The sequence below is a fragment of the Sander vitreus genome, chromosome 16, assembly GCF_031162955.1.
Source record: "Sander vitreus isolate 19-12246 chromosome 16, sanVit1, whole genome shotgun sequence".
Lineage (NCBI taxonomy): Eukaryota > Metazoa > Chordata > Actinopteri > Perciformes > Percidae > Sander > Sander vitreus.
This window is the reverse complement of record NC_135870.1, coordinates 24,362,425-24,386,775: the sequence shown is the minus strand read 5'-3', so window position 1 is coordinate 24,386,775 and position 24,351 is coordinate 24,362,425. Positions and strand designations below refer to the sequence as shown.

Here is a 24,351-nt window from a genome sequence, read left to right as displayed (position 1 = left end):
CATCTGTTTCCGCTTTAATCATTTTCCACTCAATCCTTGCCAGTTTGCCATGTTCCTCATGCCTTTTCTCTCTAGCATATGCACTCTGTCTGTTTCCTGGAACCCTGTCGCCTGGTACCTGCCTGACCTGCTTGACCTGCTTTATTCTTTGCCTAACCCTTTGTGATAAGTTTGGCTGTTCGGACCACCTTCTGGTGTGGACCCCTTCCTGCCTTGTTACCTTGTTAGTTTTTAGTCCTGCCTGCATGACTCTGTTTGTGTTCGGCTCCTTTCCATGTCCCATGTACTCACCAGCCGCAACAAATGTAACTCCTTTACAAGTAAAAGTATTGCATTCAAAATCTTACTCTCAGTAAAATGTACTGAAAAAGTGAAAGTACTCTTTCTACAGAAAAATGGCTGACATATTATCATTCTGATGCATCAATGTGTAAGCAGCTGTATTACTGTTGTAGCTGCTGGAGCTGGAGCTTTCACAGTTCAGTTATTGTGGTGCCCCGACTATTATTTAAATACGAAGTTAATTATTAATATTGATAAAATGTCTAATAAAAAGAATTGAATCTGTACCTTCCAAATTCCTAACATGACCAAATTCTCCTTTTTTCGTTTATAGACTGCTTTGCAATATTACAATAACAACATCACAATTTAATAAGTATAACTGTATATCAAGGAAGTAGGAAATGTAATATAGACTCTGGTCTTAACATTTTTCTTCTACAGACTTCTTTATGCAACACTAACAACTACGACAAGTCTGACTCATGAGGCGTCTGGGAAATAATACAACAGGTAGGTAGAGAGAGAGAGAGAGAGAGAGAGAGAGAGCGAGCGAGAGAGGGAGGAAGTGGTGAGGATGCTCTACAGTCCCTGCAGCAGCACTGTGCTTCTCATCTCGCCTCAGTCAGTCAGTCAGTCAGCCACAGAGTTGCGATCACACATCGGCGTGTGATTCCACTGACCTGCATGCACCACTGTCACCACTCCACCATGGCCTGTTAAGGTAAGAAACAGAGAGTTCATTTCTGCTTTCTGTGCTTGTCTCTCATTGCTATCAACAAAGTTTTTCTTCCTCTCAACGTTATCATGAAGTGAGGATAGAGCCACTTGTTTAACTTTTATGTCCGTTTCACACACTTTCACATTGTTTGTACCATTGTCCTGTTGTGGATGATGATAATCATGATTGTATGGTGTCACGCAGCCAGTACAGGCTGTCTGTGTGTCGTTCAGGAGGAAGATGAACTGATGATAGTATCACAAGAGGAAATCAACTGCACTTCTCTTCACTCAGACAGAAAGTAAAATGTCGGCTGGAAGGGATTGTTTACATGTATGCAAAAGAGCTGCAGTGTGCATGTCGTGTCACAGAGGCAGGTTTAAATATTCACTTGAGTCAAGTTCCGTATGCCCTTTACTGCCTGTACACCAAGCTCAAACTAATGCAATCTAACACAACAGAAATGTTACAAATGCTCCTCCATGAAGGTTCTAATGCTCATTTTATGTTGAAACTGTTTTCGAAAAGTGTTGATTCCATTTCGTGGCTATTTTTGGATTTGTTCAAGCTGACAGAGTTGAACATGGACACTGATGGATGCAAACTGAATGAGGATTTTTTTTGCTTATAGGTTTAACCAGGCAGTATGCTGTTGAATTGTGTTAGCATACTAAAGAATGCATCTGCACATAACACAAAGTACAGCCACTATGAAAACATTTTTAGCCATGTCCAACATGTCCGTTATATGACTCTGGGGATAGCAAAGTTGGTCTGTCGGTTAGTCCACCACTTTGGTCCCGACTGAAATATCTCAACAACTATTTAATAGATTGCCATGGCATTTTGTACAAACATTTGTAGTCCCCTGAGGATGAAACCTAATGACTTTAGCGAGGTTTAACCAGGCAGTATGTGGTGCTGTTGAATTGTGTTGCATTACACTGAGAGGCGTCTCTTAATATTTAGTCTAACCTCACTGATTGACTGATTACTATGATATAAAGTGTATGTTAAAATTAAAGACTGGTCTCCATTGAGGTTGGATTATACTATATTAAGTTCCATACACTGTACAATTATTTGCATCATTTTACCAACACTGTTATTTGTATTGGTATGGAAATTCCATTGAACTTCTTTTTCATTTTTAAAGATCAGTCAGTACTTAATAACAGAAATGACATGACACACGTTGGCCACCATGGAAACCATTTTAGCCACGCCAGTGGGATGTCTCTGGGGATAGCAAAGTTGGACTGTTGGTTGGTCCGCCACTTTGGTCCCGACTGAAATATCTCAACAATTATTTGATGGATTGCCATGGTATTTGTACAAACATTTGTAGTCCCCAGAGGATGAATCCTAATGACTTTGGAGATCCGCTGACTTTTCCTGTAGCGCCACCATGAGGTTGACATTTTTGGCTTTTTCACTTATCCTCTTATGGATGTATAATAAAACCTGGATACAGCATTCGAGGCTGAGCCCGGTTCATTCCTATGAGAGTGGCGCATGAAGCTAAATAATAGTTCAACTTCCCCGTATAAAGTGACCCTGATGATCGTCGCTGCTTTCGCACTATGAGGCCCATAGAGCAGACATTTACATAACAAAGATTTAATCTGGGTAATGCATATAGCAACATCTATATATAGCGTAATTTGGACAGTTTCTTCTTGTTTTGCATTCACAGTCAAATTGTTGTCTTGTATTTTATTTATTATTATATACAGCAATCTTATTAGTGTTTTTAATCAGCAATTAGCAGACTAAGCATTTATGTTTGTCATTGTTTTGAATGGAAAGCCATACATCTAATCTTAAGAACTATGCAGAAGGAAAACTAATGCACCTAAGAATGCTTGATCTTACATATTTTTAGCCACGTTGTGCTGTTATGTCACTCTGTGATTTCAATACAGAGGAAACCTGAAATTAAACCTTTACGTACATATAATGAACCCCATTTACTACTCTAACCACTCATCACAAAATCTGTTAATAAAAAGGAATAATCTTTTAAGAGGTTTCTTGATCTCCGCAGCCTCCAAAACACACGACAAACAAACTGCCGGAGAACTGAGAATCCTTGAGAAACACATGACCCTTATGAAACATTTTCCTTCTTCCCCAGTCAGACCACAATACCACATCCTGAGGCAGTTAAGTATAGATTCTTGTCTATACAGAATGATCAAAAGAATAAGATTTTTTTTTTTTTTGATAGGTATTTTGACACTACATTGTCAAATTTAAAACATTTATTAACAACATAATGTAACAATAACTTATATCTTCAGTCAATTGGAAACTTAAGCAAAATAACCGCCGTCTAGTTTCTCTTTTGTAACTGCGGTCTTCTTCACAGAAGATGACATTCAAGTTCACAACAAAACAAACTAAAAACAATAAAACAGCCATGTCCAGAGTCTTCTCTGAACAATTAACAAACTATTTCCGAACAGTTGAACATATAGCACGCAGATAACTACTTTTTATACCCTGAGAATGATGACTGTATTTTTTCATTCTTTCATGTTCTTCCTAAAGACGGATATGTTGTTTAGAGCTGCTCTTAGAGTTGTCAAAAACATTAAAAAGTGTTTGTGGCGCCTGCGGAGATGCCCTGCCATGTCAGTCGTGCTGCCAGTAGAAGAATATGGTACACGCGCATAGCAGAGCAGTCTTCTACCAGTGTTTTTGAGTGACTTTCCACACTCATTTTCAGTTTTGACACCAGCAATGAATAGTGCGTGTCACTGTCTTCTTGAGAATATTTGAGATATTCCCTTCCTTGGAAATTATGACATGAATATTAATGACATCCACTTACCTTTTTATGATCCTTTGAGGGTTTGGTTCCTCTTCCTACACTTTCTGCGGTGGCGGTTGACATCACACAGTGTGCCATGGGTGTGGGAGCGTGTGCGAATGTTAGTTGGAAGTCGCTTTGGATAAAAAGGTCAGCTGAATGAGAAATGTAATAATAATGTTAAAAAAAATATATGAATATTACCTAAATTGTCCCTATATGCTGACTGATTAAAAAACACATTTGTGATACGTCAAAAACAAACGTAATCCGTGATTGAGAATGCAGTTTAGTTGTTTAGGAATGCAAATTTTAAGAGACAGGGCTGGTTTTTTTTGTTTTTTTTCTATTTTCCAAAATTGTTTAATTATTTCGGACCGAAATTAAAACATTTCAGTTTCAAATACCAACCCACTGCTCCTCTATGGATGCAGTTTCTCAATATGCCTGATTTACATTATATTGACCAATTCAGCAGCATTTGGGACACACTCTGTAGAGCCTTTGTATTACCAAAGTGCTGAATTGAAAAAATAAAATGCTGCTAATTATACAAGCCATTGTTGCAGCAGTGTTTGTTTTGTAATCCACAAATCCATAATTGGCAGTGAAACTAAACCATCGTCATTCCTACATCACTCACAGTCCAATGTGACAGTATGTACCCTTGAGAGTGCATACTTTCATATATATTTTAATGCAATGTTTTTCCTGATGAAGGTCTAGTACTGAAACGTTGCCAGCTTTTAAATTTATCTTTGCAAGTTAGACAGTGTGTGGGAGTTTCTTTTTTGTGTAATCATTTATATATAAACCTTTTTATGGAGCTTCCAAAAGGTGAGAATACAAAAAATAAATCCCATGAGTTGTTAACATTGACTAACATTTAATGGATCCTGCTGCAAATGTATGACACGAGTAAATGTTTTCCATGTAATCAACACGTGGATTTCCCAGCAATATTCCTGCAGCAGCAATCGTAACAGCTGCTCCTTTATGAAGTACTGTAGCAGTCAATGTGTTTGTTGTTTCCGTCTCCGTAATCACTCCTGCCTTTTTAGGGAGTTGTTGTTGTCACATACATAAGCAAGAAAGAACTGGGCTGAGCCCCCTTTGTGTACTGTTATAAAACCGGGGAATTTGGCATTTAATGGTTTCCCAATCCTTCTTAATGAGGATCAAAGGTTATTGTGAGAGATTTGGGAGTTATAAACTCAAACAACACTGGTGGTCCCTGAGAACGCAGCAGTACCCCGGACAGAGAGGTCTGCACATTTCAAGGCTCTGTAAGTCCTAGTAAGACAGAACTAGACACACAAACTGTGGAAGAGATGGCTGTGAATCAGTCGTAGCCATGCAGATTTTTTTCGCCAGCTGACATGTGCTTTGCATTGACATCCATGCAAATGCCACCACACTGTGTCATTCCTCTTCTATCTACCTCACCCACAGGAGCACTGCACCTGGAAAATGCCGTTTCAGTAAAGCCCATTTAAGGTAAATCACTGCGACCGGTTCGTTCATCATTGAGGGGAAATTAGGAACTCAGTCAGCCTGACAGTTGGAGGAAGGATGGCCGAGCTTCCCTCTGATCAAGTTCCCTCTGTCCAAAAGATGTCACCCGCCACCACAGAAAGTGTAGGAAGAGGAACCAAACCCTCAAAGGATCATAAAAAGGTAAGTGGATGTCATTAATATTCATGTCATAATTTCCAAGGAAGGGAATATCTCAAATATGCTCAAGAAGACAGTGACACTCACTATTATGCAATTGCTGGTGTCAAAACTGAAAATGAGTGACACCACAATGTATTGGACTGGACTCATCTACCTCTTAAAACACAGCATAGGACACTTCCTAATTATTGTGACTAAAACCTCTCAGTAGATTTGATACTTGAAGATAAGAAAAACGCATTGGCAAATTGTTTCAGAAATGTTGGGGGGGAGCTTTAATTTCCTCATATGTTGCGGTTAATAAGTCGAAATCTCAGGGGTCATAACATCCCATCAAAATGAAAATAAGGATGTAAAATTGCAGTTGAAGTAAAACAAAGAGCAACACCATACTTGCAGCTTAATGTTGTTTTTGTTAGTTGGCTGTATTATGTAACAGCTGTTTGGCGATGGCGGGAAGTGGTGGGGTGAACAAGGCGTTTGGGTTGGTCAGCTTCCGCTTTTTAGTCACAGAGAGATTTCGCTGCTGTTCAGTTTGTTGGAGAGCTCTGTGAAATATGCCATGCTTTATTTTACTTGAGAGATTTATTTGGTCTAAATGTCTCCATAGCCTACTGAAAAACTTTTCTATCGTGGTTATCAGTAGATGGTTTTAGACTTTTCTACCATCAAACCATTTTATTTAAAAGGGTTGATTTTAATATTAATGAATGAACTGATTAATTATCGCAAATGTTTTTAGTTTGGTTCTTCTGGGGAACTTTTTTTCGGCTTCATGCACCACTGAGCAACCCTCATAGGAATGTATCCAGGTTTTATTATACATCCATGAGGATAAGTAAACAAAAAATCTGGGGACTACAAATGTTTGTACAAAATACCATGGCAATCCATCAAATAATTGTTGAGATATTTCAGTCGGGACCAAAGTGGCGGACCAACCAACAGACCAACTTTGCTGTCCCGAGTCATCCCACTGGCGTGGCTAAAATGGTTTCCATGGTGGCCAACGTGTGTCATGTCATTTCTGTTATTAAGTAATGACTGATCTTAAGAAATGAAAAAGAAGTTCAATGAAATTTCCATACCAATACAAATAACAGTGTTGGTAAAATTATGCAAATAATTGTACAGTGTATGGAACTTAATATAGTATAATCCAACCTCAATGGAGACCAGTCTTTAATTTTAACATACACTTTGTATCATAGTAATCAGTCAATCAGTGAGGTTAGACTAAATATTAAGAGATGCCTCTCAGTGTAATGCAACACAATTCAACAGCACCACATACTGCCTGGTTAAACCTCGCTAAAGTCATTAGGTTTCATCCTCAGGGGACTACAAATGTTTGTACAAAATGCCATGGCAATCTATTAAATAGTTGTTGAGATATTTCAGTCGGGACCAATCAGTCATATAACGGGCATGGCTAAAAATGTTTTCGTGGTGGCTGTACTTTGTGTTATGTGCTGATGCATTCTTTAGTATGCTAACACGCTAAACTAAGATGGTGAACATGGTAAACATTAACGTTCAGCATGTTAGCATTGTCCCCCTGAGCATGTTGTGTGCTGAGTGAGGTTAGCATTTACTACCTCAAAATGTCGAAACGTCAGGTGATCACGGAACTTCCCAGAGGAACTTGAATATGGCTTCATAATATGAGGAAAATATGTGATAAAGTTGTGAATATCGCGATAACAGTATTACTTGCGATAAAGAAACAGATGTTAAAGTGTACTCAGTTCTGCTTTCATTATTCTGCTAAAATACAACATATTGCTTGTTGGATTAAAAACACCTGGAAGGAAATCATTTCCAACACTTTTTTATTGAACAAATTGAACTTTGAATTGAACATAAAAGGCACCACTAAAAAAAAGAAAAAGAATGAGTTACATTTTAAAGTGGCCATATTAAGCTCATTTTCAGGTTCATAATTGTAATTTGAGATTTTATCAGAATAGGTTTACATGGTTTTTATTTTTTTTAAAAACACCATATTTTCGTTGTACTGCACATTGCTGCAGCTCCTCTTTTCACCCTGTGTCAGGTCTCTGTTTTAGCTACAGAGTGAGACCTCACAACTTCTGAAACATCTTTTTTGTCAGTCGCACATGCACAGTAGCTAGGTAAGGATTACATGAGCTAGCTAGCTGTTTCTCCAACTTCGGCCTGTACAAGGCAGGATTAGCCGGGAGACTTCTTCTGAACGAGGGTGCACTTCCAACTTTGCGTGGAATACCTGCAGAACAGGGACATGTAAGTAGTTCTATACAATTTATGCCGCGTTCTATTTACCTCAGAACTCAGTTTTAACGAGGTCAAAGTCGTAAACACGCCCCCTGACCTCGGATTTACGAACTCGAAACTCGGACAACCTCACAGTAGCCTGAGTTCAAAATCCAACATGGCTGCCCCCTGTATCAACAGTTGTGAAAAGCTGCAGTAACATAAAGTTATAAGCACTTCTGTCTTATTTGTGTCACTAAATCAGTCGTTCACACAGGCATGTCCAACTTCTATCTGTGGACATGTTGTTACGCTGTTTGCATGCACAAAAAAACGGCGTAATGCGTTGTTATCAACTGGTATTGCTAACAATAGCTAACCGGGCTAGAGCTAATGAAAATCTCCATCTCCATCTCCATCCGCTTATCCGGGGTCGGGTCGCGGGGGTAGCAGCTCCAGCAGGGGTCCCCAAACTTCCCTTTCCCGGGCCACATTAACCAGCTCCGACTGGGGGATCCCGAGGCATTCCCAGGCCAGGTTAGAGATATAATCCCTCCACCTAGTCCTGGGTCTCCCCCGAGGCCTCCTCCCAGCTGGACGTGCCTGGAACACCTCCCTAGGGAGGCGCCATTCGGGTATGACGTCATTCCCAGTTCCGGCTTCTGAGTTCCGAGGTAAATAGAACGCGGCATTATTTTGTAGATTAGGGTGAATTTGTGTGTGTTGTAGCAGTGTTTTGCCATTGCGAACGAGCTAGCATGCTAGCGCTAGCATGCTAACGGTTAGCCCCCTAGGCCCTTCGTTTCGGCTAGTGACGTAGAAAGCCGTGCAGATTTTGAACAGCTCACCCACTGAAGGCAGGATACATTCAGAAACCCGTATCTCACTCAAAACAGCATGGATGTTTTTTTTTCAAAGTTTGTATGCATGTGGAAGCACCAGAGACACAAAATAACACCCCAAATCCCAGAAAAAGTGTTTTTTTCATAATATGGGCACTTTATTAATAAAATAATTCACCTTACAAAAAATCTTGTGAGTGTCTTTGCCATATGTCGCAGCCTTTCTAGACTTGTATGTCTGTAAAATATTTGGGGCGAGAGAGAGGGGGGAAGACATGCGGTAAAGAGCCGCAGGTCGGATTGGAAACCTGGGCCGCTGCGGTAAGGACTGAGTCCCCGGTACATGGGGTGCCTGCTCTACGAGGTGAGCTGTCAGGGCGCCCCGATTTCTTTTTTAAACAAATGTGTTCTTTTCTTCCCTGTTGTGGTTTGTTAGCCCACGGCGGCCGCCCTGAAAGGAGCCATCCAGCTGGGCATCGGTTACGCTGTGGGAAACCTCAGCTCGAAACCAGACAGAGATGTTCTCATGCAGGACTTCTCTGTGGTGGAGAGCGTTTTCCTGCCCAGGTACTCTCTCATTTCAACCCATTTTTATTGTTGACACGACATGTAGCTAACACACGTAATCAAAGTCAAGTTCCGATTAATAAACATTAGGGGTTTCACGATTCTCCAAATCCTCGATTTGATTACATTTTCGATTCTAAGGTCACGGTTCGATTCTCAATTTTTACATTTTTTTTTTTTTTTTTTTAAAGCACAGGTTGCTATGCCATTTTTAGACTAGACTTTTATACAATATATCTGACCTTTGTTCGCAACGTACCACACTACATTGTCAAATTTAAAACATTTATTAACAACATAATGTAACAATAACTTATATCTTCAGTCAATTGGAAACTTAAGCAAAATAACCGCCGTCTAGTTTCTCTTTTGTAACTGCGGTCTTCTTCTCAGAAGATGACATTCAAGTTCACAACAAAACAAACTAAAAACAATAAAACAGCCATGTCCAGAGTCTTCTCTGAACAATTAAGTGTCTTAACAAACTATTTCCGAACACTTGAACATATAGCACACAGATAACTACTTTTTATACCCTGAGAATGATGACTGTATTTTTTCATTCTTTCATGTTCTTCCTAAAGACGGATATGTTGTTTAGAGCTGCTTGGCAAGCCGACCGGACGTGACATGGGGCGTGGTAGCATCGACGATTCCATTTTTTAATTCGAAGTTCGAGAATTGTGACTTAATTTCGGTCGATTTCGAATTAAAAATCAAAGTCGTGACACCCTTAATAAACATAAAGGATCAGTTCAGCCAAATTACAAAACAGTGTAGGCCTACTATTTTTTTCCACCTCTCTCTGTTGGTATCTAGACATGCAGATAGTTTTTTTGAAACGTGTGTCTCTGTGTCCACCCCATTGAAAAGTAGGGGGACGTTACTGTGTTTGTAGTGCTGAAAGAATTGAAACTTGGTGTGAATTGCTCTGTTTTTAAACAGATTTTCAACACTTTTCAAGCACCTCAAGGAGCAAATCATACTCTGTTGTAATGTACACAAAGGAATGGACAAACAACTACTGTTGACCTTAACAAAAATACTTGGTAATGTTTTATTTCACAGGTTCCTTTTCAGGAATCTATGGGACCCATAAGTATTATAATGATGATGATGATGATGATGATGACATAGCTTTAATGATAAAAAATTACACATCACTTTTGGAGGTTTGCAACCTATCAACTTGTAGTTGAGTAGAAAACCAAACATTTCAGCAACAGGTCTTTTTTTTACAGCACAAACGTTGACATCATAAGAAAAGTACAAGTGTTACTAACATAACATTAACAATGGCTCTGTTTTATTGTCCCCGTATGCCGACCTTACACGACTTTTCAAGCGAATCCACTGTCGCAGACAAATTTCCAATATCAGAATGAAATTATGAGAGTCTTGCTAGAGTTGGTCAGTCTTTTTCCCATCTTGATGTTTCGACAAAATCAAACGTGTTTGATATTATCATAAGTCTTGGTAGTGAAATCTTATAGCTTTTACTGTGACATGTGAAAAAGGCCCGCATGTTGCAAACAGCTACTGGTTTTTCTTACTGCACATTGATCATTTTCTCATCCTAACTTAAATACATTCCTCTGTTCTGTCTAGTGAGGGCAGCAACCTGACTCCAGCACATCACTACCCAGATTTCCGTCTGAAAACGTACGCACCGCTGGCCTTTCGCTACTTCAGAGAGCTGTTTGGCATCAAGCCAGACGACTATCTGGTCAGTGTGGAAATTCATGTCATCATTCTGGGTGATTCAACACGATGTGGTGTAAGTTTAGCTTGATTCAATTGCAACACTTTCTCCTGCTAACTGTTGCATCGCTCTGACTTCCAGTACTCCATCTGTAATGAGCCTCTGATCGAGCTGTGCAACCCCGGCGCCAGCAGTTCCTGGTTCTACCTCACCAGCGACGACGAGTTCATCATTAAGACGGTGCAGCATAAAGAGGCTGAGTTCCTGCAGAAGCTGCTTCCTGGTTACTACATGGTGAGCTCCTGTGTCAAAAACCAAACTCTCACTATGTTTACACACCAGCACACATATGTAGCAAAGCGTGAAAAAGTGACATTTTGGACATAATGTGGCCCTGTGGAGTTGGAGCATTGGGTGCTGGATGGGTTCGCCACTTGCAGTTATCAATTTCTCTTCAATGACCACTGACAAGCTTCCAGATTTCAAAATAGATCAACATGGCAGCTCGATTGGAAACTTTGTCATATTTTACGAAATTAGTTCACCAAAATGTGTTTTTGAAAGCATTTTATGCGAGAAATAAGCTATGTAGTTGCTGAACCTGTCTTCATTTGTAGATCGAGAATGGTCAGTTTAGAAGATTTTCGTGAGTTTTCGAGAGGCAGCGTGTTGAGCCGGATGCCCCTGACTTGCATAAAGTAGCCTGGACCTCAATTTAATGCAAAACAGGAGTGGGCAACTTGACGCCATGCTTCTTGAAAGTTACGGCGGCGCTACCAGAATGCATTGCCCGGCTGCTCACATAGACAATGAATGGAAAGCGTGTTAATACGATGACAGTGGACACGCACCATCAGTGTAACTCATCAAAAACACTGCGTGTAAGGTCGAACAAACCTATTGAATGCAATTCCTTCCTCATAAAACGTTTTTGAATATTTTAAATGCTGCATTGTTTACATGTGTTTGCTAGCTTGCCGTCCTCTTCTTCATGCCATTTGTCGGCGCGTTACTACATTCCTTTGTGCCTTAGCGCCTTCAACTGTCAATCAGCGGAACAGCGACAGGACAGATCCAATGATTTCTCAATGAGGGAGAAAGAGAAGATGTGCTTCCAGCTTCTTTTCAGATTTTTATTTTTTTTTTATGTGGGAAACCCATGTTAAATAAAAATACGAATCATAACAGAGTCATTTTTACATATTTTAAAATCTGTCTTGGGTTTGACTTTAAGTTGCAGTTTCCGTTTGGTATACTTCTAATCAGGCCTTAGATTTTTTTCTCTGAAGTCCATTTCATTGACATCTCAAAACCATAGTAAAAACCCAGTGAACTATGTTTGGCCAAGAATTCAAGTTTCTCTTATTACGATGCTCTGACAGTTTGACTTGGTAACAAGCCAAACAATAGCATCAATGATGTCTCTACGCTTCCATTTAACATATTATCCTGAACACAAATGCTGCTTTGTCTCTGTTACTGTAGAACCTGAATCAGAACCCGAGGACGTTGCTGCCCAAGTTCTACGGCCTTTACTGCATCCAGTGCGGCGGCGTCACCGTCCGCGTGGTGGTGATGAACAACGTGCTGCCGCGCGCCATCAACATGCACTACAAGTACGACCTGAAGGGTTCCTCGTACAAACGCCGCGCCTCCCGCAAAGAGCGCCTCAAGTCCTCGCCCACGTTCAAAGACCTGGACTTCCAGGAGATGCACGAGGGCCTGCACTTCGACCCCGACACCTACAGTGCTCTGATGAAGACCCTGCAGAGGGACTGTCGGGTGTGTTCACATCAATGTCTTATATTTATTAGCGGTGATGTTGGTTATCTGGATAATAGAATGGCTGTTTTGTTCTAAAAAGCATCATATTTCAAATGTCATCAGTATTTAAAAATGCATGCAGGATTACGGCCGTTGTGTCTGCTAGACATTTCCACTTATCTTTCTGTAAACCTTATTCATTTGACAACATTTTGCATAAATCAGTTTCACATGTGACTTAAAGGTGCAATATGTAATACTGACAGCTAGTGTTTAAAACTGTTACTGCAGTACAAATTCATCCAGAGAGCATCCAACAAAGTTGCTAGACGCTTGTCTCACATAGCCAGACATCTTCACACTACAGAGGAGTAGCTAACGTTAGATGCTGGCTATATTGACAGTCATAGAAGCCTGTGCTCACGCCGAGCTCTGTACCCAACTGATAGGCACACTTTTTCGGCTTAGAATTACAGTAGGAACCGCTAAAAACACAACAACCTCGCCGTTTACCCGGGGTTTGTAACATCTCTGGTCACGCAACTGTTAGAAACATGCCGTTTTTTTTTTTTAGGTCGGGTAGAATTTTATCTCCGTTGATCCCGTTTGTTTATTTGCTGCTTTCATGGCTGTACTGACGTTACAGCTGTAGCTCGCTGGGTTTACGTTTTTACAGGTATATCTGGCAACCCGGCCCGGCTGTCAAACTGGGCTGATGACAACACACAGGCCAAAACACAGAAACAACAGAAATTCCGTCACAGAACGGAAATTTCAAAAGGAGAAAATACTGGCATTAGCATTGTTGTCAGAAAAGATAGTAATTGGACTTAGAATGTTTCATTAATATCTGATGACGCATTGGGGTCATTTTTGGATTTATTACAGTAAATGTATTACATATTTGACCTTTAAAGTCTTTAGGCTAAAATATTTATTTTAGTCCAAAATATAGCCAAATACCTGATGCTCTGGATGATTTCTTAGAGCGTTTGACCTGAGGGTGGTGCGGGTGGTATGATCATAGGGTCAGTCAAATCAAAATGAGGGTTCATCCTCAGGGGAGCAGGAATGTGATCGGAGGTATTCATGGAAATCTGCCTAATTATGAGCTATCTTGCGTCAGAGTAAACATTGTGGCCTGAAGGTGGCTCTAATGGAGTGGCGGTGGAGAATTTACAGAATGGAAACAATTTATCCTCTGAGAGCCATGTATGCTCAGAAGATTAAATGGAAACTCAGCTATTAGTTTGGCTACTTTAAACTCTCTCCCACTGCTAGCTAGGGGAGCTGATCGCTGCAGATGTGCCTGTTGTGAATGAACCTGTTCATTGTAACCACCAAAGGAAATACAATTTACACCTAAGTATGTTTTTTTTTTTATTTGTACGCACAACATAGGTACATAACTGTGTCCAAGTATGAGATTATAATGAAGAGTCCTAAAAGAAAGCTTGATAGTTTGTATCCATCCTGATGCAGTGAGATCCCACTACATAATTGCCAGCAAAGAGAATTCATGGTGAGTATATGTTATCTAATCAGTAGGGGACACTGGTCTACCAATGGATTTGGAGCTGGTATTAGTCTTCATATCAGGGTGATAGATACATTGAGTTTTTTTTAAACAGTTTTTAAGATCAGTTTTCATGGTTCAAAGTGTTGGTAAGAATTTCAACCTCAAACTGGAGCTCAAGTGTCCTAAAAATGACAAGGATTTATCCCTGGGGACCATTTTCTGCATCTCATAACACTCCTCGAGTCCTCCACTTGCCTCCCTTCCTCGCGTCTTAGTCCCTCCCACCGAGGAGGCACGGGAGAGACACAACGAGCAGATGTGTTTTAGAAGCATGAGACGTCCTTTCCTGTGAAGCGTGACATGAATTCGTCAGCTGTATGGGCGGAGTTAGCAACTCCTTCAGCTGCACGGCTTCTGGGAAGGCTGCTCTCGTGTATCCTCGCCTATAGCTCCTCGGTGATCCCTCCCCGACGCTCGCTCCTCGCTCCTCGGGGCAGGAATAGGAGCTTTGAGACGGCCTTCACCGAGGAGGGACACAACAACTTCCGGTTCAACCGAGGAGTTGCGGAGGTGTCAAATATGAGATGCAGCCCCTGAATATCTGCTGCTACTGAGTTTAGAGACAGTATCAAGGTATTTGATTTGAGAAATGAAGTAGTAGCATGCAATTATGTTTACATTTATATTATTTTGAATAGGACTAGAGCTGCAACTGATTATTATTGTCATTATCAATTAATTTGGTCGGAGTCGAACCTGGGCCCGCTGCGTCGAGGAGTAAACCTCTATATATGGGTGCGCGCTTTACCAACTGAGCTATCCGGGCGCCTGAGTAGCGCACTGTTTAATTAATTAACTTTATCGGTTATCAGGCCATCCCTAATAAACACTATTTATTTGCTTTTTTGGCTTTGGAGGGCATGTCATATATATAACAGATATATAATAACAGATTGAAACATGACATTTCACAGCATTCACATTTCATTTTTTTCTAAAAAGAAAAATGGCAATAATTGTGAAATTTAGTCACATGTTCCCAAAGTTCAGGGTGATGTTTTCAAATGTCTATTGACAAACAGTCCAAAACCCAAAGATATTAAATTTACAATGATATAAAAGAAGCACTTATAGTTTTATAGTTTCAGCACTTAAACCGCTCACAGTGGGTTTAAAATCTTTCTTTTGACAGGCTGAACTGAATTTGGCCAGTGATCACGGCACCCCCCCCCTTACATAACATTATACAACCATGACAGCCCACTTCCATGAGCAACGCTTTCTTCGTTCAGGCTTAGGGCGCTGACATACAGAGCCGATTATCGGCCGTAGGAGCGTCTGGCAAGGTCGGTGACTCGAGTCTGTTCGGTGTGTTCCGTGCCGTCGTCCGTCCGAGGGGCCGTCGGCCTTCATTTTGGCCGACCCGACATGTTCAGTCGGAGACAGGGCAGTCGGCACTCACCCGGAAATGGCGAGCGGATGAGCCTCTCAAAATCGGACGAAAATCTTTTAAACTGACCTTTATCGATCTGAAATTAAGACAGATTCAGCAACTGCACGGCCTATTTCTCACTTAAAATGTTTTCAGAAACGCGTTTCAGTGAACTATTTTAGTACAATATGAGATCGTATTCTGAACAAGCAGCCATGACAGTCTGGCTGTGAATTTCTGGAGAAAAAAGACCTTTTCTGCCGGCGGTCGGCCGTCTGGTTGGTGTGTAAGCACCTTAAGGCTGTTATTACGGCCTCGTTAGCGACCTGCCTGTTATTTTGTTAGTGTGAACAATGGTCACTTGATGGAGGATTACAGCAAAGCACCTGACTCTTGTGATCGGGCTGAGCAGCTGGACTCTGGAGCGCACACTGGCCCGTCTGGGTGTAACGTGCTCTTATTGGGCCTCTTTGCACGACCTCAGTGAGTGTGTTAGGTAACACAGTCGAAAGTAATGGCCTCTTTGTTTACAGGAGTTACTTCATGACATCAGGGTTTGGTCAGAGAGGGAATGAGGCTTATGCTGTACTGTACCAACTTATTCTTTTGGTTTGTAGATCCAGGTTTAGCCCCTTTAACTGGGACCTGCTCGGGTGTTGGAGAGCTTAATTTACAGCTTGTTTAAGCAAGGTTTACTGTGGGCGATTGGAAAAACAAAGTTCCATTTATGTGTTATTTTAGCCTTCGAAGTCTTGTTTTAATACATTACCAGCTACTCATTATTAAATAGATAATATCTCTGAGTAAAAGAGTTGCACAAAAGCCTAGAATGTGACATAATATAATATATATATAAAATATTGACAGTTTAAGACCATTTACTGCCTTAGAAGTTGTCTTTTGTCTCGCCCTGCAGTACAGGGAGGTCAGAGGTCATGCTTGATAAGCAGTGTCCCACATCTCCAGACCTGAAAGCCAGGTGTAATGTCACATTGTGTGTCCTAATTCCATTCCACATACTAACTCATGCCATGACACATAATGTAGTATTTTCTCATTAAATATAGATGCCATTATCCATACTAAATTAGCTTTAATACTACTGTAGAAAGAGAGTTGGAAGATCTCAGCATATCAAAAGATAAGCATTAAAATGATATTGGTTTGGTTTGTCAACCCATTATGACTTCAACCCCCAAATGAGGACACAGCTGTTGTCTTAATGTGCGTAACTGTAACTTTCTTTTCTTTTCTTTTTTTTAATCTTTGAGTTTAATTGCTGGAGTTGCTTATGTTCAGTTTCCGTCTGTCGTCAGGTCCTGGAGAGCTTTAAGATCATGGATTACAGTCTGCTGCTGGGGATTCACATTTCCGACCGGAAGCCGCTGAGCCGAGAAAACCGGTGTGACAGCAGGCGAGGACAGAAAGTCCTCTACTCCACCGCCCTCGAGTCCATCCAGGGGAACGCAAAGGCCCCTGAACCGGTGGCTGATGACGACACGTGAGACTTTTTTGCAATTCTCTTCTTTTATAAACACTAGGGATCGACAGATACTGTTTTTTCAGGTACGCATTTACAGTGAAAATTAAAAATCTTTTAAGTCAAATTTAAGATTTTTGGAATGGTTTGACAGGACAGCTGAAGATATGAAAGGGGGGGATGACATGCAGCAAAGGGCTGAAGGTCGGAGTCGAACCCGGGCCTGCTGCGTCGAGGAGTAAACCTCTATATACGCTTTACCAACTGAGCTATCCAGGCGCCCGAGTAGTAGTTTTAATTAATTAACTTTATCAGTTATCAGGCAAATAAAACACTGAAACAGAACGGCCCCGATAGTCGGCAAGGGCCGATTATTGGTCCATCCCTGATGAACACTATTTATTAGCTTTTTTGGCTTTGGAGGGCATGTCATATGGGAAAATACAGATTGAAACATGACATTTCACAGCTTGGTTTTATATTGGCGTTCCTTTGCAGCTACCTGAGAGTAGGGCTAAGGGTTATCTTTTGGTAGCCGTCTGCTTTACAGATTATGATCTCCAAACCAACTCAAGATGTTTGATAGAGTGGAGGGATGGCTTCAAGATGCTATTTTAGGTTTGTTTGAGGTCTGTCTGTGTTTCTCTCTTCTCTCTATGCAGCTCTTTTTCTCTTTTTTGTTTCAAAGACTCTTATTCTGCTTTTTCTTCTGTACTCTTACACAAACTGCTTGCCCATGAACAAAAACTCGCCGTTGTGAAAGTTTGCATAATCGCACGATGCGGTCCAACTGACCAACTTGATGGTGGCACCATAGCAACAATACGAAACTTTTAAAAGTCAGCTATACTGTATGCTACACATATAACTATTTCACCAAACACGTTGAGGTCCGTTACTCTGTAATATTGATTAACGCGTCTTTCTTTTCTTTCTTTTTTTTCAGATTGGGTGGAATTCCTGCCAAACATAAAGACGAGAACCTTCTCATCTTTTTAGGAATCATCGACATCCTTCAGTCCTACAGGTAAGCTCACAGTAACACACACGCATACACGCATACCCACACACACACACACACACACACACACAGTAGTTTTTTATATTTTTTATATTTCCTTTTGTGTTTGCCTGTCATATTTCATCCTTAACATTTTTAATCAGCGCCTTAACATTTACATTTTACCATTTCACGATCACTTCAATTTTGTCACTCCATACACAGACTCCATAGAATATGTCAGGAGAGTCTGGAGTGTGCCACCAGGCTCCGTAGACACACAGTTTCTATAAGATTCATGTATTTTTAATTTGTGATTGCAGGTTCATCAAGAAGGTGGAACACTCCTGGAAAGCTCTTGTACATGACGGGGTAAGTAACTCCCCATCCAGATTGGCATGGGGTACTTTCCATAAAATCATCTCTCAATGCAAATCAAACCAGCTTTTAGGCTAACTGAAATAAAACAATGCTAATCTCTAGGTATGGTGAAGGGTATGTGATGATGGGGGGCTATTTTAATTCCAAAGGCCAAGGGAACTTTATCAGGATGCATAGTATCCTGGATCCATGAAATAACTGGCCTTTAAAAATAAAAATCTGCCTGCCTCTATGGGAATTTAACATAGGGGTGTACTTACTTATACTCCCTGTATTTTAAGGAAGAACATTTATTTATTTCCGATACATTATTCATTCACATAGAAAATTGGTGTCCTTAAAGGTTGGAATTTTCCTAATTTTTTTAATTAAGGCATTAAGATCAATTTCCTAAAGATGATTTTTTTTATTCCTCTTTTTAGTCAACTTTAGCATGGGTGTCCTAATGTGTTCACATGACTGTATGTATCTACACGTGTGTGTGTGTGTGTGTGCGTGCGTGCGTGCGTATTTATATCTGACAGCATCCTTTGCTTCCCAGGACACGGTGTCGGTGCACAGGCCCAGTTTTTACGCGGACAGATTTCTGAAATTCATGGGCTCGACTGTATTTAAAAAGATTCACCGTAAGTCGCTGAGCTAACATAACTCCTGTACTCTGAGATTAGTGAGCTTCTCTTTTTAAAAACCACTCTTTCTGCGTGTGTCTCAGCTTTAAGAGGAGCATCCTCAAAGAGGAAGAGGAGTTCCCTCTACGCAGGGAAGTCAGCCTCTCAGGAGTTGCTGTCCCCGCAGAGGGAGGAGAGGAAGGAGGAGAAGAAGGCTCAAAGCATGGACAACCTGGATGGAACCAGTGAGCTTTAGGATAGCATTGAACATGATATTTGAGCAAACATTTTTTTGCAATGTTTTCGGGGAGGCTTTGCTTGATTCACTGATTGATGATTTGCTTGTTACAACAGTGTACAGTTCCTCCAGGCAACCGGACCTTCTTCCGAGAGTTTCTTTCAAGTCCACTGGAGATTCTGAAGAATACCTTGAAAACAGGTACATTACGCATGCAGTTGTCAAATCTCAGCTTTCCAGGAATTTAGAAAAGTTAGAAAAGATCGTTCGATCACTTCACATTCACAAAAAGCACGATGCTAGGTATTGAACTGAGCAGAACAGAAAAGGATTAGATAATGTTTTCTAGTGGTATATTTCACAGTGATGGAGTTTTCATTTAATCTTGAAAAAAGGGCCCAGGAGGTCAAAATACATAGAAAATGAAAAAATAAATGTATTAGGAGTACAGCTGTAACAATTCCAAATTTTGTGGTTCAATTGATTGTCCCAGACATAATTACGTTTGTATCCCCCCACCCTTGTCATTTTTGTTGTTATAAACGTGTTTAGGGTCTATTGCCAACAACTAACAATTGAAATAATAATAAAAATGTATAGTCCGACCAATAATAACCTATATACTGTAATTACAATTTGGCATGTCAAACAAAATCAACACTTACCAGTCATACGCCTTAAGACCTTAGCTAATGTTAGCAATTTATTGCAGTTAAAGTGTAACTCTCGCCAAAATGCAACCTAGGGTCTTTTTGTAAATGTACCCGAGTCAAACTTTCGTTTAAAAGCATATTTAGGACGGAAGTGCCACTTTTAAGATTGACCGTATTCTCGTTTTCGGTCAAATGGCCTTTTGAATGGGAGTGCTAGGGGCACTACTATGATAGCATCAAAATAGCTATTTTTAAAACATTAAGAAGGCTCGACACAACATGAAACTTTGCTCGAAGTATCACCAGGGGCTCTACACATGAACTCGAGCATTGACAACATTGTTTGTGTACACAAAGTTTACTAAAAAAGGTTTTGAACATCTCACTTTAGCAGTTGGTTTTTCCGCTCGCCGCCATCTTGCCAGTCAAAAAGTGTCGATCTCCGAATACAACGTTACAGGGAGGAGAGTAAAGATGGAAAGCTCCTAATTTGTTGTTTTGTTTTTAGTGAAAATCAATATTGACCTTGTAGTTGAAAAAGGAGCCTCATATAAGAATGATATTTCCTCCTATGGAGTCCGTTCATTCGCATTCGGAGATCGACACTTTTTGACTGGCAAGATGGCGGCAAGCGGAAGCAACAACTGCTAAAGTGAGTTGTTCAAAACCTTTTTTAGTAAACTCTGTGTACACAAACAATGTTCTCAATGCTGGCGTTCATGTGTAGAGACCCTGGTGATACTTCGAGCAAAGTTTCATGTTGTGTCGAGCCTTCTTAGTGTTTTAAAAATAGTGATTTTGATGCGATCATAGTAGTGCCCCTAGCACTCCCATTCAAAAGGCCATTTGACCGAAAACGAAAATACGTTGAATCTTAAAAGTGGCGATTCTGTCCTAATTATGCTTTTAAACAAAAGTTTGACTCGAGTACATTCACAAAAAGACCCTAGGTTGCATTTTGGTGAGAGTTACGCTTTAAACAAAGAAACCGTGATTATGTAAAAAAATAAAAGACAATTAGACAATTTTGTAATAATTGTTACAGGTCTATTTAGGAGAATCTGAAAACGTGTGTGGGCTTCATTTCTGTTTTTTGTGTCATTTAGAAAAACAATCTTATTCTGAAATTCAGGTTTACTTTTATCCTTGATTGTTGACTGAAGTCGAGACTCACCAGATTTAGAATGACTGTAAGTTTGTATTTTCCTGAAGAACAAAATGTCATCAAAAGTGGAGCTATAAGCAGAAACCACAAACTTAGTGTGCTCATTTACATCTTTACATACACTGACTGTATTCTTATGTTGCAGTGAGGAGCGGCGAGCCTCCAGTTCAACGATTGCTCTGGACGATCCTCTGCTGTCTCTCAGCAGGAGCCAATCAGAGTCTGAACTGGATGTCTACTTGGTATGAAATGTTTTATAGAAGCCTATACATTATGCATGAAAAACATGTATTCTATATTTATCTTATTGTCAACAAATCCCATGAAAAGACCAAAATCAACAATTTGGTAGTCCGTCTCTTAATATTGTCTGACTTTCCGATCCTCTCTGTGGCTCTCAGCTCCAAGAAAATATATAAAATATCACCAACCTTATCCTTTTAATTACTAACAAACACCACAGCAGAGTCGCTGAAACTCTTATTATATACAGTATATGTATATTAAACAGTTTGCCCAAACATACCTCTCTTTAAGCTGTGATATCTTTAATTGAAGCATAGTGTTGTGAGCAAATGTTTGCAAAACTTGTATTTCAAGAGAGAAATGAGGAGTTTTTTTAAGGGCCGTTGGAGGAACTGCATGTTAAAACCCTTCCACCCTGGTTTTAAAGTAATACTCCAACATTTTGGAAAATGGATTTATTCACTTTCCTGCAGAGAGTTGGAGAAGATAAACACCACTCTCCGTTTTTACAAGTGGTACGAATCGTGTCATTTAACTGTGGGCAAGAAAGACACCTCTCACCTGTTACTTACTCTACAATTCACAAAATGGTAAGGTTATTCTCAACATATTAAGACTTTTTTACTAAGCTAATACAACATTTTTGTAATATTACAATAGGGGTGGGAATCACCAGAGGCCCCACAATACGATACTTATGTCATGATAAGATATTATCACGGTACTTATGTCACGATACAATATCACAATACTTATGTCACAATACTTGTCATGATGCAATATTATCATGATACTTGTCACGATACAATATTGTCACGAGACTTATGTCAAGATACGTTATTATCACAATACTTATGTCACGATACAATATTGTCACGATACAATATTGTCACGATACAATATTGTCACGAGACTTATGTCAAGATACGATATCACGATACTTATGTCAAGATACAATATTATCACAATGCTTATGCCACGATACAATATTATCGCGATACGATATTATCACGATACTTATATCACGATACAATATTATTGCAATTTAAATATATTGTGCTATTCTGCGATATATATATATATATATATATAGCAATTTATTACCTTTCTCTCTTATTAATTTCAAAATTTGTCCCCAAAGAAAAACTTTGTCACCATCGGTTTTATCGAAAAAGACATATTCTTACTAGGAAAAAAAAACAACTGCACCATCTAGTGGATTGAAAAAGCAATTGATTTTTATTATTCTAATACCGAAAAGAGACTTCGCAACACAGAAAACATGATCGGTCCCCCTACAATAAAGAAAATGAGTCTGTTATTTGACAGGAATCTATGCATTTGCATTCGTTATTTCTGACAATTTGATAAACAAAAATGCCTTTTATGCTCGAGTAAATAAAATCCCAATTAACAAAACTGCTTAAAAAAAATATTAATATTTAAATACTACATTTAAAATCATGGGGAGAGTCCTATACAGCCTAAACTGAGATAAGCTCTCATATTCAAGTTCAGCTTGTTCAACGGTTGTTTGGCAAACTGCTATTGAACAAATTCGGAGAGGATTTGAATTGCTACCTTTCTCTGAATTCTTATCGTTTTGGCACTGGTAATTTTTCCTTTGGTGCTGGCTAAAAACCTCTTTGGGTGGCGCCAAAACTTCCTCTATGCAGGAAAAAGCCTGCCTTATGATGACACAGATTTGGCTCAGCAGAACACATGAATAACCAAAATAGAAACACGTAGCCTAAGGGAATCCTTCATCCAAGAGTCCTTATATGCATTACATGCTTACATCTGTCTGCCTATCCCTTGCCGCTACCCCAGCATGCAATTTCTCACATCTTCCTGGAACTTTCTTCTTTAGCCTGCTCAGTCCTTTCATCTGTGTCAGCCTGAGAAACGCCAAATGAATCTCCTTTTTCTACAGGCCTTATCTTACATAACCACAAAATCCTCATTCGGGCTTATATGAAGCTGCTCACATTAAGCAGTTGTATTCAGGCTCTGTGGGAAGCTTGCAGACGTCGGAGTTAATCTGATCGCAAAGCCTCTGCCAGAAGATAGAGGGATTCAAAAACTACAGCGAGTGTGAAAGACAAAAATCTAGGCCTTGATCATATCTGACAGCCGTTTCTCTTCTTCACTCTTATTTTTAACTGGTTGCTCAGAGAGATTGATCTGTACGTTCCCAGATGTTTTAACTGCTTACCTCCTAAATAGAACAAAGTCCAGTCTAGATCTTAAGGACAGAGGTGTTCTTGACTTATATATGGTTATATTTTTTGTATTCATTTAAAGGTTCATAACGGTGTTGTAAAAGTGCATGTTTTACCCAATCAGTTACTAATTGCATACACCTTACATTACTGCTGACCATTTTCCAAAGTTGCCTTAGTGTTTTAAATATTGGAATATCTGTTTGCTTCCTTTCAGGCTGCCACTGGTTTTCAGTCATTTCAGTAAGGTATGAAAATCAACATATCGATAACATGAAACTTGCTTGAGCATTAAAATATATACGATGTTCTTCCCTTTGATAGATGACCTGTCTTTGCTGCCTGAAGGGTAGAGAAGAAACATTGATAAAATTCACTTTGAAAAAAAATTAAACGCTGCAGAATGTTTTGGAAATTGATCAGCAGTAATGTAATACAAATTGGCAAAGGAAAGAGTGAGGTAGTCCACATACTGAATATAGCAAACTTCCAAAAGTTCTAAAAGGCAACATTCTGTCTTCTCTTTCCATGTGAAGAAAAAACTAAATTCCTATATCAGAATTTTGGGTTTCTTTCAACCAAATTGTCATACAAAAAATTATGTGTAGTTCCATACGTTTTTCAAAAAAAAAAGTTTTGATTTAAAATTATGACCCAGAAAACCAAAAGGTTGCATGGTCGACAGGAAGACAACACAAGGGTCAAGTCAATGTATTTATAGAGCACATTTAAAACCAACCTAGGCTGAACAAAGTGCTGTACAAAGTTATATTATGTTATAAAATGACACAATGAACATCAT

General features: G+C 39.8%; 1 protein-coding gene across 3 annotated transcripts; it reads left to right on the top strand.

Annotated features, from left to right (window-relative positions):
* The first annotated feature begins 887 nt into the window (after positions 1-887).
* pip5k1ba (phosphatidylinositol-4-phosphate 5-kinase, type I, beta a) lies at positions 888-23,804 on the top strand. Of its 3 annotated transcripts, none has more exons than XM_078271559.1 (14): positions 888-1,006; positions 5,271-5,495; positions 9,009-9,139; positions 10,748-10,865; positions 10,983-11,135; positions 12,327-12,623; positions 16,873-17,057; positions 17,983-18,063; positions 18,360-18,408; positions 18,959-19,043; positions 19,130-19,270; positions 19,380-19,464; positions 21,227-21,323; positions 21,801-21,956. In XM_078271559.1, the coding sequence occupies exons 2-14, from the start codon at positions 5,391-5,393 to the stop codon at positions 21,939-21,941; spliced, it is 1,668 nt and encodes a 555-aa protein (XP_078127685.1). In that variant the 5' UTR covers positions 888-1,006; positions 5,271-5,390; the 3' UTR covers positions 21,942-21,956. The 3 variants fall into 3 exon arrangements, with proteins under 3 accessions (XP_078127685.1, XP_078127687.1, XP_078127686.1); XM_078271560.1 differs by lacking the exon at positions 21,801-21,956 and adding an exon at positions 23,767-23,804 and having other exon boundaries at positions 889-1,006; XM_078271561.1 differs by lacking the exon at positions 5,271-5,495.
* Positions 23,805-24,351: the final 547 nt, after the last annotated feature.